Raw genomic sequence first — 15,018 nt, 5'->3', positions numbered from 1 at the left:
AGTCACCACTGGGATCTGTTGCAACTGCAGCGCAGCCAGTCTTACCACAACTGTCATCCTCTGCAAACCTGTAAAGTTCTCAGAGCCACTTTCCAAGGCTTCAGTCTACAAGAATTTGATACTCACACAATGGATTTTCATGAGTGCTCCCTAACTCAACATGAAGGACAACAGGTCACTACAGCCACTGCACGACTAACACAAGAACCAATGCTGGACAGACATTTTGCGTGCGTTTCCGTTCTGGCAGGTGTGTAAAGCTGCGTCTTTTGGAAATGAGTGAGTAACAGTAATGTTGCTCGGTGAATATTGGAGTGCATTAGTTTTGCATGTGTACAATGTGGGAGCCTGACAAATCCTTTTATATCAGAGAGTGTGCATGTGTGGGTGTGTGTGTTTATTTGTCTGGGATCACACATAGCTTTCAGACATGTTTATCTTCAACATTAGTGTGTGTCCGAGAGTGTGTACGTGCGTGTACTTCAAAGTGTGAAATCCCATTAAGCGCGTTAAAACCCTCTTTGGCCTACTGCCTGCTCAGAGAGACAGAGACACACTACATATACACACACACACACACACAGTTATCACACCTGTGTACGTGTTTGTTTTTCTGTGCAGACTTGTGTGTGTGATGCTGTGTATCAGCTTTGGAGAAGTGCTATGTCAGGTGATGGTGGTAATTTCATGATGTACATTTCACACCAAAAAACACTGTCGTCTGTCTCTCACCAAGCACAGGTTTTACCTTTTTCTGGCATATTACCCCACAGAGCCTTTGGTGAGCCAACAAAATATTTATATGTAGTATTTTTAAAGATGTGGTAGCATTGCGGTGCAATTGTTAGCTCTATTGTGTCACAGCTACAGCAGAAGGTCATAGCTTCTGACCTGCCGGATAAAAAAAAAAAAAAAAGGACTAGTGCACAACATAGCTAAATATATGTGGACCAAGCCAAACCACGTTTAGCACATTTAGCCATGTAGTGTAGTTAATGGACAACTTTATTATACCTAACTACATTAGAGTGATCCCAAAAAGTATTTGAATTCAAATTAATTTTTTAGCTGATTAGAATTTAGTACATATCACTATGTATAGCTGACACTATGGTCATTTATAATTCCTGGATACAGTAGTTGACAAAACAATCTTTCTTCAGGGTTCATTTAGTAGCTTTTCTGGAGCTTTCCATGATATCTGAGCACACCCCAGCTAAAGAGCTATTTGAAGAAAATCATGTGAAATGAGAAAAAGCTGCAGGACAGTTACTAATTAAACCCTGAGGTGAAAATGTTCCATTGTCGATAATGTATGTAATATAAAGATGCATTCTGGCGCACGTACGGCTCCATAGCTGCAGCCACATTTTATAATGATTTTATCTTTAGGTGTCCTGATAATAAAAAGGTACATTTACATTTGAGCGTGTTTTTCAAGCACAACAAAATAAAATCAAGGGCTTCCACCAACAGTGGTCCACACTGTAATTTGCTTCTTTCTCTTTAACATAGCACTGACGCTTTCCACCTCTGCTTCCCATCTTTTCTCCTCCTCTCCTTCCTTTCTCCTCTCTGAATACTAAACACATTACATAACCATACATTGCTTTGCCACAGAGGATCATCTATGGCATCTCATATGTTCGCTTCTCTCTGTAGGGGAGTGACAAGTGAAGCACTGCAGGGCCAGTAGAGGAGATTTATATCAGCAGCACCCATTATTCTGGCATAGCCCCCACCCTGCAAAGACAGAGACAGAGATAGACAGACAGCGAGACTCTGCCAGAGAGAAAAAGACGGATGAGACACAAATATTGTACTGTGATGAGAAAAGTAAAAGAGCTTGTAACAATAGAGTTGTTATTTTTCCCACTTTTGTCCCAGTTACCATCCCTTACAACACAAAGTGAATGTCTCTCTCTCTCTCTCGCTCTCTTTTTGTCAGCACTACTGGCTGAGTAGCAGGCAGTGGAATATTTCTATAATGGAAGTGTTTGTCACGCTCTGTGTTTCCATATCTCTTATAGAAACGTTCATCACACAGAGTCTGGACGTCAGCTCAACCCCTCTCGCTCCATCACAGCCACCACCAGCCCTCAAGCTCCCCTCCTTCCTCTACGCTTAAACCCCCCAAGGCAGAGGAGACGGCGCGTACAGACGTTGGCTTTCTTTCCCCATCAGGGATGTGTGATGTTGTGCAGTGTTGAAACCTTAGTTGCGTAAAAGTCATTCGCTCTGATAGGGAGGGGGAGGCGAGGAGAGGATGGGGGGGTTTGTAAAATGGGCGAGTGAAGGTGGGTGAGACTGGGAGTCAAAACAAATTACATTCTTATGGATGTCTCTGAACCGTGTGGTCGGCAGACAGACGCACACTCGCTCTGGGTCTCTCAATCATGAGGGGTGTAGTTGTTCTTGCCTGAGAGCATGCTGCTTTTTGATCCGACTCCCTTTCACTCCCGTACTTCCTCTCTTCTCATTCTTCCTTTCCTCATCACTTCCTCTCGCCTCATAATCTAATCTAATCCACATGACTCACTTTCATCGATTGCACAAATCTCATGTGTCATTTGTGCCTTGCAAAAAGTGTGTGTGTGTGTGTGTGTGTGTGTGTGTGTGCATGTGCGCATGTTCACCAGGGGGAGAGTAGTTTTGTACTACCCAGAACAGTGTGTAATACAGTTTGATGTGAGGTCCCAGGACATTGAGGAAAAGATTAATTCTTCACAAGCTTGTCCACAGATTGACACCTCTGAGTCCTGGGGAATCAATAAGCTTCATAGTAAAAACACGGACGAAGGGAATTCACTTTTTCTTTTTTTTTCTCATTAAATCTATATTTAACCAGGTTAGACCTTTTGAGATCCAAAATCTGCGAGGGAGACCCCACCAACAGGGCAGCAGGATACTTAAAGCACATACGCAGTATTAGATAAATACAGAGAAGAAAAGGTTTTGGTGGACAGACGGATAGATTGAGACAGAGGCCCAGCATAAAAAAATAACTTATTCAGAGCAATGACAACTCCCATGGATTCATCTCACATAGCTCCTACAAAGGCTTTGAACTCTGGCGGAGTTTCAGAATTTTCGAGCCTTTAAGCAGACAAATTTACACGATGAACTCAAAGCATCATAAAGACTGTCTAGCACATCTCATGACTTGAGGCAACAAAGGAAAAACTGTACACTACTTGCGTCCATATTTCCGCGTTACATAAATACCTCAATTATTTCAGAGCAAACCTAAAATAGCCTCCTAAATCAACATACGGCATTACTAGCAGCTGCGTATGACAGTGTTTGCAGAGCTGCCAGAGGGTCTCCAAAGTAAAATCAAGGATGTTGCTGTGAGCAGCAAGGAAAGCATTAATGATGTACACAAATTAGAATTGTACACATTTTGTGTCTAAGGGAATAAACTAATAAGATGCTGCAGCTTTGTCCATTATTCAGAGGTCAGAGGTGCTGATGTGCATTCTGTACCTGCCAAATGACGAGAAGAATGGCCATGATCCAACATCTTACCGGTACGTTTTTCATGTTTTCAAGTTGTCTATTCTTGTGATTAAGAAGTTAGAACACAGCATGTCTGTGGCGGGCACATCCACAACATCCACTTGGACCCAAGGATAAATTGATAAAGTTTGGGGTCAAGGGTTAAGATCACTGTGACCTCACGTCTGTATCATTCTCACCGGCACAACCTCTGGTGTGGATTTTATTACTTTTGGCACCAATGTCCAGTTGGGCTCCACTTGGATGAGTTTATTAGAACGGGAGTCTGGACAGACATGCATGTAATTCAGATTGCAGCAATTCTAGTTCTTTCAGATTTGGGTCATGGCTGCATTTCAGCATAGTGCTGCGAGTAACCATGCTGTAATATGTGTAACTACATTCCTCTTTAAGATATTTCATTCTTGTGGCCATCTTGTCCCTGTCCCTTTAATTTAATCCAACCCGTTTCATGCTTTTTTATACCATAGATGAAAATATCACAGGAGGTGATTTTTCCATTTCCTGATTTTGCTAAATGTGACATTGCTTATCCTAGTGGATACGTACATTATGAGCGCAGTTCATACAAGCACTGGCAACTTTTGCAACCAGGAGAAGTAGAATTTCAACACTGCATTTTGATTCCTAATTGCAACAACAGCAATCACATGTTCATCCTTTACTATTCGACAGTAAACATGGAAAACTGTCTTTATCTTCATCATTGTCTTATTCTCCAACTATTTTCACATCATGTACATGCAAATACTAGGTTTGCAGTAACTGCAAGCATGCATACACACTGGCATCATAGGTCATTTGTCTTCCGGCTTCATCATCATTTTCCTGATGACAGCTCCTTGCAGCTTTGTTGGGTGCTGCTGTTTTCTACACTGGCATGGAATAGTAATGGGAGTACTGGCAGTGTGTGTGATGCCCCACTACACCCTGAGATGGAGGAATGCATTGTGAGTGACTGCCAGTGTGGTTCTGGTGTATTGTGAATGCAAATGTGTGTCTGTAATTAATGTTCATATTTATGCCTCACTCACAACGTGTTGTAAGAGGAAGCAGGGGAAAGAGCTACAACTATTATGTTACAACTCAATGTTTAAACCCTAAGTGTAAAAACAATAAGTTATCGTTTAATTGAGAATTATGTGCTGGACTTTTTCTGGACTGGGGCCCTTTAAAGCGATCAGTTAGACCCAGACTGAGGTTGTGATTTAATTAATATTAAGAGATATTGATGCATGGGAGTCTATGCATCCTTGGGACTTGTCAGCAGCTTGTCAGACAAATGCACAGCAGCATATTAGGCCAGTTAATAAGAAACCATTTGAAACTAAACCCCAGAAAATTAGAACGTGCCATGGGAGTGAATACCCTAATCAAAGCTTTAGTATTTTAATAAGATAACATCTTAATAGGCAGATCAGCATCTGGATCTGCATCAAAATACCCACCTGTCACAGGCAAACATTGAATGCTTGTGCCAAGAACGGTAATGTAGAAAAACAAACGTAAAAATAAACAGAATAAAGCTTCCCAGAAATGCAATATAACTTATAATATAACTTCTGTCCCAGCCTTTGACCAGATACTGTAACCAGATACATATTCTGCAGAGAAAGAAAGAAATGCTTTAACCATCTTCACAGGATACAAAATCTTTCTTGTATTTGTTTGAGCTTTAATATCCTTTCAGCCCTCTCAAAGTCTAACATAAAGCAGTGTGAGAGGAGAACAGACCATCAGAAATACAATAAAATGGTATTTTCTGTCGTGGAACCTTAAAACTCTAATCTGAGTTTTCATTTGAAATACTCCATTTGTAGCACCTCATAAGATTGATACGATTGTTGTTTTGTATTTTGTTAAGAGTGAATTTTGCTGCTTTAGATTGTGCAAAACAAAATTCCCCTATAGCAAGGCTCAGTATCCCACTGTTTGGTTGTGTCAGAAAGGGGACACACTGCTGCCTCTGTGAGAGTAGAGTCAGCAAGCCCTGTATTTTTTTATTTATTTCTTTGCACTCTCCATGTTTGTTTGTATTTTTATCTCAGAAAATGTGTACAGTTTCAGTAAGGTTAGCAAGGTTAGAGACCGCCTCGGCCTTTTTCTATATGACGGTTTGTACCATATAAATCTTTGAGTGTGACATGAATGGAAAGTGAGCCAGTCATGATGCTGAGTGCTGGAATATTCCACACGGCTATACTCAGCAGCCCGGCCAGTGGCTTGTGTGTGTACGCACAGAGTGCCAGAGCAATCGGGGAAGGCGATGAATGATGCAAAATGAAAAAGAGGCCGACAGCCTCTTAACAGTTTCTTCTGCGTGTATCACGTTAGCTACTACAAATGTATTCACTACAAAAGGAGGTCAAGTGTAAGCCTGTAACTGCTACTGTATCTCTCCCTGTTCCCCTCTGCCCCGCACTCCTGTTCTGTCTTCTGGCCCTTTAGCTGACATCACTTCCCTCGGAATAAAAAGAGGTCAAGCAGAAATCAGCCGTCTCTGCATTGTTTGGTTTCCCTCTACATCATCACTACACCCCCACGTTCTCTGTGCTCAACAGTTTGTTTATCTGAGCTTAACCCTTGGTCAGCAAAATGGACAGTTCCTGTGCATATGTGTCCCTGCGTGTTTATGTGTGTGGCTGGCAGCAGTTCCGACCCTTTCTCTGGTGGCCTAACTGGGTAGTTTGTCTCATGCTATGTGGGAGGAAGTCTCACCATCACTTAAACATTGTGCTGACTGCCTGGAAAAACCTTCTGTGTGTGCATATAAACCCACAAATGCTCACGTACGCCATTGTATTTTTATACTGTACAGTATATACACAGGTAGGACAAAACTGCAATTTATGTGCTTTGTTCCAAAAGTACAGTAAAAAAAACCTCTTTCAAATCATTCTGAAATTTGCTATAATGCAAAGTACAACAGAGCAACACTTGTTCAACTATATTGATAGTAATGATAGTACATAAAAAAAATACAGTATATAGTTTATTTAACATTTCTAATATAGCTGCCTTTAAAACATAATTTCTAGACTGATGCATATTAAATGTCATGTTTGACAGAGGTCAGATAAGGGTCTAGCTACAGTACGAGAATGAACAAGAAGGTGTAAGTAGTAGTAGTGAGTCATATCACAATGTTTAGTTTTGATATAATGCCAAAGAATACCAGGGCTAAAATCCCCAGTATCTTTGCAGATATTTTATATTAAGTCATCTCCGGAGAGTCATGTGTCATGATTTATTAAGTTAATTTATCATTAAAAGTCTCCACTAGGAATCTTCTTAACCATTTATTTTAATACCTCATCACACACACATACTAAAACGTAACAAGGAGCTGAATTTTTTAATTATCTCAACTAAGGTGGATGTTGCTGCTTTCATATACAGTATATAACTGCAGAAAAGCGGCAAAGTTGCTATTTACTGGAATAAAAAAATAGCTAATGTACCTGGATGTGATTCAACGTGAGATGAATCAGTTTATTTCTTCTGTATCAGTCCAAATGATACAGTTCTCAAAACGAGTACGGTTGTCTGCTAATTGATTGGTTGGTCAACCACTTGGGTCCAGACTGAAATATCAACAGCTATTTTGTGAAATGCCATGAGATTTTAATGCAGTAGAATATTTCTCTTGTTAGCAGCCAAGAGTCTGGAAATATAATATTAGAAGAGAAAGTTGATCAATATCGAGAATAGGGGAACAGATTTTAATGATGCAGCTGTGCTGGCAGGTCATCGCGAGAGCTGGAGATGTTTTCCTTCTTTTTTTTAATGTAACGTGTTAACAAAGTTGAATTTTCATTTTAATTTTACTTGCCACCACATTCTGAAGGGTAGCAGGTAATTACAGCGTGCGTCATGAGCTCCAGGAACATGTTTCACTTATTTATAAAGAAAGATGAAAGAGATGGGAACGGTGACATTCAAAGGCTATTGGAACAACAGTTAGCCAGGACGGTGGCTCTCTTCAAGGTCACAAAAAAGTACAGAGAAGCTTTGTCCCGTTCCCAGAAAATAAGTGCCCTCATTTACCCTCCCTGTCAGATTAGAGGTGACACATCAGCACCTCCCTGCCTCGCACTTCATCTGTAATCAATAAGGAGGGGAGAGCAGCCAAGAGATGCTCGTGAAGAAGACTGGACCTTTTGCTCCTTCCCACTCCTTCACCTCTATGATGTCACATCCTGTTTGCTGCTCGCACAGCTGGGGGAAAAAAAAAAGCTCTCAAAGAGAAGAGGGAGCCACTTTTCTAGCAAATTCTCCAGACAAACAGAGAGCCACTCTATATCCCCCCCCTCTCTTCACAGCCTCCTCTTTTTCTCACAGAATCACTGCTCTTTCTGTCCTTACCACCTCATCCCTCCCTCCCTCCATCTCACTCTACACTTCATCTCACCATCTCTCTCCCCTCCCCCATGCATCTTTCCTCACCGCTCTCGTGCACCCACTCTTCTTCTTCCTCCTCCTCCTCCTTAGCACTCTGCAGCTCTTTGCAAGAATCTTTCATGTCCCCCACCTCCCTCTGTCACTACTGTTCCATAAGACATCAGCTGTTTTTCCCAGGAAGTGTTTTATTTAGAGTAGATTAATTAATTAGATACACTATCAGAGCCATGACCATTCTTAGCCCGGGCCTATCAAGACCCTGAGGCTAATGGTGTGGCAGAAAACCTGTGTGTCTGTACATACATCAAGAGCTCTGTGATGTTCAGGTGTTTATTATGTGTCTGCGCCAATGTGTGCGCTAATTGGACTTGTCGAGAAAAGTCTTCTGAGTATTGCGTGCACAAATTTGTGTGTGGGGCTGTTTGCATGCCAGGCTGTTAAATAACAAGAGCTACCTCTATCTCATCGTGCTGGTAACAGGGTTGTGTTTGTTGGTATCTCACCAAATAAACCACTGTTTTTCATTAGCAAGGCTTTTCTAATGCCCTCCTCCCATCTCTCTCTCTCTCTCGCTTTCTCTCTCTCCCTGCAGGGACGAATTCTCACACCAAGTACAGAGCAGTGAGCAATGAGTAGAAGCAAGACAGTAAGGAGTTGCTTGTCCAATCAGAGACGTAGATGGCCACAGAAGACATGAGTAACAGCCAATCTGGCTCCAGGATGACTTCGACTTGCCAGCTTATGCATAACAAATCGAATATGACCCACTAATTAAACAATTGATAAAATTTACCTAGACGCACATACTGCCAAGGAAGTGATACATCCCATTCCTGTACTCTCTTCTAATTTAATAAATCCTGAAGTCCTAACATTACGATACGATTATTAGGAGAAACGGCAACATCTTACCATGCTGTGACTAAACCTAAAGCAGAACAGACACACACCTATAGAAATAGGCAACACTGAGTCACTACACACTGAAATATTATCAAATAAATAAGCCCTAACTCCCTTCCAAATGGTGCCAGCCTGCATGAATAAATGTTAGATGGCAAGCATCTCTGGACATCTTTCTCCAGTGGATATTGCAACGACATCCCAAATGGCCCAGAGGACAGGACAGGGACGGCAGAGACATAACGTGACTAGACGTCCTTCATCAGTGGTCCTGTCCACAGCCAGCTCCTTCCTCTGTTGGCTCGCCTTGCTGTCAGTAATGCGGTTGCCAATGGTAACAGCTGACTGCTGGCTTATTGAAGGGGAGAAGGGATTTGTGTGGCTGGCTATCTGCAGTATGAACCAGCCCCCTTACGAGGCCATCCCCTCCCACATTAACAGGTAAGAAGACTTAAAACGAAAACTGATTTTCTATACATTATTTTGCCTTTTTGCCAAACAGGCTTTCACCTCTCTCAACAGCACCATTGTGGATCTGAGGCTGAATGAGAACAAGATAAGGTCTGTCCATTATTCTTCGCTCAGTCGCTTTGGGAACCTCACATATCTGAACCTAACCAAGAACGATATCAGCTACGTGGAAGATGGAGCGTTCTCAGCACAGTTCAACCTGCAGGTGAATGATGACAACTTACTCATAAACAGCAGCATATATATTGTGCTCATCCAAACAAATAATGGAGGAACTGTCTGAACACAGTAAATTTGTACTACCACATATGTTAGGCTTATTTATCAACTACTTTATATCTCTACTTTACCTCATTTCAATACATGTATTCAACAGTAACACTACTGGTTAATTCTCAACTGTTTTACACACAAAAACACAAAATTGAACAAATGAATGTAAATAAAGTCGTTGTAGGTTTTAAGCAGCTGAAAGACCTAGCTACACCACCAGGCATATAATCCAATTACACAGTATATAATTACCACTGGACTACCAAATAGTTGAGCTTCAAAGGTAAGGTATAAGGTGTCTTGTTTTCTCACTTATTACTCTGTAATGCGATTTTCTGATTGAAATCATAATTTTGCATATTTTTGACCATGTTATTTTAAGGTCACTTGATCTTGGACCATTTTAAACGTTTGAAAAAGGAGAAAGGAGGGCTGTTATATAAAAACATGTTTACAGTACAGTATATTCCTCAAAGAAGTACTAGTACTGAGGCTCTGCATAAAGAGATATTTAAGTAGATTTTGCAACACCTACTTTGCAATGTAGGCTGCTTTTATACAGAAATGTTGAATCAAACTCTTCTAATCAGAGGGAGTTTTTATTTTTTAAAAACGGTGGTACTGCTACTTACATAAGTAAAGGATCAAAATCCTTTCAACACTACACACGCAGATGGACAGAGGCACACAAGAAAGACAACACCCGCTCATTATGGCTTCCAGAAACATTCAGGCAAAAGTGTTTCACCAAACTGAGCTGAACGCGGCCATAATGAGCTGGCATGCTTACACATCTACCCCAGCTGATGGAGCTGTGCCAGGAGGTAAAATGTGAACAAGAAAGATCTGAGTAAATTCAGCACAGCAAAAAGGCTTAGATCACCATGTGAAACATGAATTGTACTGAACCGTCGTCTGTTTGTTCTGTATGTTTCCAGCTTGTAGTGAGTGATGCCTGGCGCCAACTGGCTCTTCAGAGATTAGAATAATCCCACTTGTCTTTGTCTCCCCAGGTTCTCCAGATGGGCTTTAACAAGTTGAGAAACCTGACAGAGGGGATGCTGAGAGGCCTGGGAAAGCTGCAGTACCTATACCTGCAAGCCAACCTCATAGAGACTGTTGCACCCAACACTTTCTGGGAGTGTCCCAACATAGAGAATATAGACCTCTCCATGAACAGGTATTGACATGGGTCTGTGTATATGTGCATCTAATGAGAGAGAAAGCATAAAGTGAAATGACTAGATGATTAACCAACTGAGAAACTAGATAGAGAGCAATACGAGTAGTCAGTTACGTGACTTGTAAAGTACAAAATAAACACTACTGGATGTAGCTTTAGCTTAATAAACCAGATTGATTTTGGTGGATTACACTATGTTAGTATATGATGTTCCTTCTGTGTATTCCTCAGGATCCAGGTGTTGGATGGCAGTTTGTTCTCTGGACTCTCTAAGCTGACCACCTGCGAACTTTACACCAACCCGTTCAACTGTTCTTGTGAGCTGCTGGGTTTTCTGCACTGGCTCTCAGCCTTCCCCAACAGGACCAGTGAAAGGATGGTGTGCGACTCACCTGAGGGGTTTTCTGGATTCAACCTCCTGAGCCAGAACCCCCGCATGCTTACGCAACGCACCGCCCTGCACGCGCTCAGTATTGTCTGCATAGACGATAGCAGCGCGACACCCTTCTTTGGGATCGGGCCGTCCGATTACACCACATTGCCCCCTGATTCTGCCTCTCCCTGCGGATTGGAAGACTGTGCATCTGGGACCACTCCCGAAGAAGTTATCAGCTGGAGCCCCATTTTCTCGGAGACCAAACCAATCATGACGCTAAAGCAAGTGCTACATTCGAGTGCTGTGATAACAGTTCAGATCCCACATCCTTATAAGAAAATGTACATCCTGGTACTTTATAACAACAGCTTCTTCACAGATATCCAGACTCTGAAAAATCAAAGACAAGATATTGAGCTAAAGAACTTAAAACCTAACACTGACTACACGTACTGTGTGGCTTCTATACGAAACTCCCTGCGCTTCAACCACACCTGTCTGACCATCTCTACTATCCGACGAGACGTGCCTGAGAGGATAGCCAATCAGTCATCAGCTACTCACTACATTATGACTATTCTGGGCTGCTTGTTTGGCATGCTGCTTTTCCTTGGCCTTGTTGTCCACTGCCTGAGAAGGAAGAGGATCATGGAGGAGAAGGAGAGAAAGATGAGCAGGATTCAGAGGACTCTGATAGAGCTCAAGTATGGCGGAGAAGGGGATATAGAGGGAGGGGGTGGAGGATCTGTTTCTCAGAAGCTTGCCGCTGGGGACAGTCTGTCCAGAATGCCCTACCTGCCTCCGGGTGGTGAGGTTGATCCATACAAGCTGCAGGAAGTGATAGAAACGCCAGCACACAAGCCTGCTAAACTTAACTACATGGAGGTCAGAGGCTCTGGCATTGAAAGGGAGAGAGAACGAGAGAGAGAAAGGGAGATGTCACCACAAGCAAATCCCCAGGGCTCAGTGGCAGAGATCTCTACCATTGCTAAAGAAGTTGATAAAGTAAACCAGATTATCAACAACTGTATAGATGCTCTCAAATCCGAGTCTACCTCCTTTCAACAGGGGATCAAATCCCCTTCTTCTGCAGGTGGAGGGGCTGTTTCAACAGCAGAGCCACAGTTGGTGCTCCTTTCTGAACAAGGAGAGAGAGGAGAACGAGGAGGCGAGTTCCTCTCCCCAGTGTATAAAGGAGGGAGAGGCGGAAGAGAGGAGAGGGGCAGAAGCTACCATCACTCACTGCAGCGACACCACAGCATGGAGGCTCCTCCGACCTCCAAGAGGCCCAGCACCTCCTCTTCTCCTGGCTCTGCTCGCAGCCCACGCTCCTTCCGCTCAGAGGGAGGTTACCACTCATCAGAGACCCGCTATATCGAGAGGACTTCACCCGGAGAGAGAGGAGACAGGGGAGGCGGGGGAGGAGAAGCCATCCGCACAGTCACCCCAGCAGCAGCTATTTTGCGTGCTGAAGCCCAGAGAATTCGTCAGTACAATGAACACCGCCACTCTTATCCCGGCTCCCAGCAGCACCTCCAGGAGCTGCAGCACCCCCATCAGATTCTGCAAGAGCTCCACCACCACCCAGGAGGCCGTAAGCCGTCTGTGTTAGATCCCATCACCCTCAGCAGGCAGGCCAAGCAGCGGGAACTGGCGTACTCCCAGCTGTCGCCACACTACCCACTCTCGCCCCAGTACCACAACCTCAGCTACTGCTCCAGCCCCGAAGAAGACGAGGAGGAAGAAGGGCTCCTCTGCACTCCGACTTTGGGCTTGTGGGAGAGGTTCAAATTGCATCGTAAGAGGCACCGGCAGTCATCCATGGAGGACGAAGGATACGTGGCAGCAGGACACGCACTGAGGAGAAAGGTTCAGTTTGCCAAGGACGAGGATCTTCACGACATACTGGACTACTGGAAGGGTGTGTCTGCACAGCAGAAGGCCTGATCCCACACCTGAGACCCCCAAACACTATGAAGATGGAAAAAGTCCCGTAACATATTGATACGTATATAAAAAAACTAACTGATACAAAAAGACCTGTAAATACACAGAAACACACACCACCTACAAGATTTACACAATCAAATGCACATGTACATGAACACACACACACACACACACACACATATTGACTCACACTTTACACAAACTAAGCCTTTGCTTCTGATAACATGGAGGACCAAACTAATATATTATATTGAACATCAAAAATCATAACTTATAGAAAGACTGAGTTACTTTTTTAATGTAATGAAAATTATAGCTCAAACTTATGTAGCTATTTGTACTAAGTTTTGAATGAAAAAAAAACAAAAAACAGAATCAATATTAAGAAGAGAAACCTTAAATGTTGCCAGGCAACCCATCCTGGACAGCTCTGATACGCTTTTAATCTGCCTTGAGACTGACACTCATCAATCCTGACCACGCCAGATTAACCTCACCAATTCTCATTACGACGGTGGATTGATCAAGATTTTGCTTTTCTGGGAAGGCTGTTTTTGCATCTCGCCCTGCGACACCGACACGAGGGCAGACTTTTTGAAAGGTCTGCTGTGATTTGGAAGATTTAAATAATCAAAATGACAATTCTGGATGGGTCGCCAGGCAACAGTAATATTCAACTGTGCTGAGAATGAGTAGGTAGCTCTCACCAGAGAGTGAGTATAATGTGCCAAATCAACCAAGGGGATAGTAGAGCCCTACTGTGTACCAACTTCTCCTCACCACTGTTTTTATATACAGAATTTAAAAACATAGAATGATATGTTGTTATTACTATGAATTATTATTATTCTGATTATCATTACTGGTCTTCTTATTATTCCTATGATCCTCTTCATTAGTATTCTATTATTTGAATATGGCATGGCTCTGTCGTGTGACTGTGTTTTGACTGTTTTGAACCTCTCAGCTGGGAAGTGCACACCAACAGAGTCAAACAACAGTATGACGGACAAGACATTTGAGTTCTCGTTTTCTACCAAGAGGAATGTGCTCTCTGCAGAGCCAAACACAAGCCTGTCTTTTCTCTTGGTGAAGCCCTGCTACACCTGCTCCTCATCCTCCTAAAGAGGGAACGCTGTACAGATGAGAGAGATAAGTTCTATATTTGCAACACAGGTGACTGTTTTGTTTGTACAACATGGTTTTGAAATCTTTCAGACTTTTCAGAAACTAGAATCCCATGTTAGTTACCTACCTGCTCACTTACAATGGTACGTTTTTGATTTTGAAATCGAACTAAAAATTCTAATCTTCAGATGAATGTCTTCAATTCCCACAGGGGAACATATCTGCACTGTTCAAAATCAAAAAACGACTCTTAGGAAAAAGACCTAAAACTCTCAGCTTCCTTCCCGATACACTGTAGCTCCACTGTGTTTTATCCACTATTCATTTTTTCCTCTCTCCTCCCACCTCCCAACTTTTTACTGTTTATTTTTTTGGATTCCTCTGGTTCCACTGTGGTGCCATTGTGCCAACTTGATAACTCACAAAGTATTTGAAATGATTTTAAATACTACTATTTACAGACCTCTTCTTCTTCTTCACATCGACACACATCAGTTTGCCAAACAGAACAATTTGCACAAAATGATCCACCGCCATTGGCTCCACCGACCCCCACCCACCTCCCACCCCCTCCAATCATTTCTAAGACCAAAGTACTGTGGTAGTAAATTGACCCTTATAGCCCCTGACCTGGCCCCAAGTACTTACCCACCATCATTCTTACAGTTACGACTTTAGCACATCCAAGTGTACTCATGCACACACAACCACACACAGATGAATGTATCATTGAAGATATTAATACTGTTTAGCAGCTGGCGTTTCTGCTTCTCATGTATGAGCTGTATTCAAACAGTGTCTTCATCTTTCTTTA

The 15,018-nt window shown here is 42.6% G+C and overlaps 1 protein-coding gene across 2 annotated transcripts in view; it reads left to right on the top strand.

Moving 5' to 3' along the window:
• Positions 1 to 13,846, top strand: part of elfn1b (extracellular leucine-rich repeat and fibronectin type III domain containing 1b) — a 94,044-nt gene extending 80,198 nt beyond the window's left edge. The window contains exons 3-6 of one of the 2 annotated variants that reach the window (XM_026359052.1): positions 8,513 to 9,264; positions 9,346 to 9,499; positions 10,581 to 10,747; positions 10,982 to 13,846. In XM_026359052.1, coding sequence (XP_026214837.1) covers positions 8,975 to 9,264; positions 9,346 to 9,499; positions 10,581 to 10,747; positions 10,982 to 13,073 — 2,703 coding nt within the window. In that variant the 5' untranslated portion in view covers positions 8,513 to 8,974 and the 3' untranslated portion in view covers positions 13,074 to 13,846. Of the gene's footprint in view, positions 1 to 8,503; positions 9,265 to 9,345; positions 9,500 to 10,580; positions 10,748 to 10,981 lie in introns of those variants that run through there. The other variant, XM_033326836.1, reaches the window with a different exon arrangement.
• Positions 13,847 to 15,018: the final 1,172 nt, after the last annotated feature.

Source organism: Anabas testudineus, chromosome 1, assembly GCF_900324465.2.
Source record: "Anabas testudineus chromosome 1, fAnaTes1.2, whole genome shotgun sequence".
Taxonomy (NCBI): Eukaryota; Metazoa; Chordata; class Actinopteri; order Anabantiformes; family Anabantidae; genus Anabas; species Anabas testudineus.
This window is presented reverse-complemented; position numbering and strand designations above follow the sequence as displayed.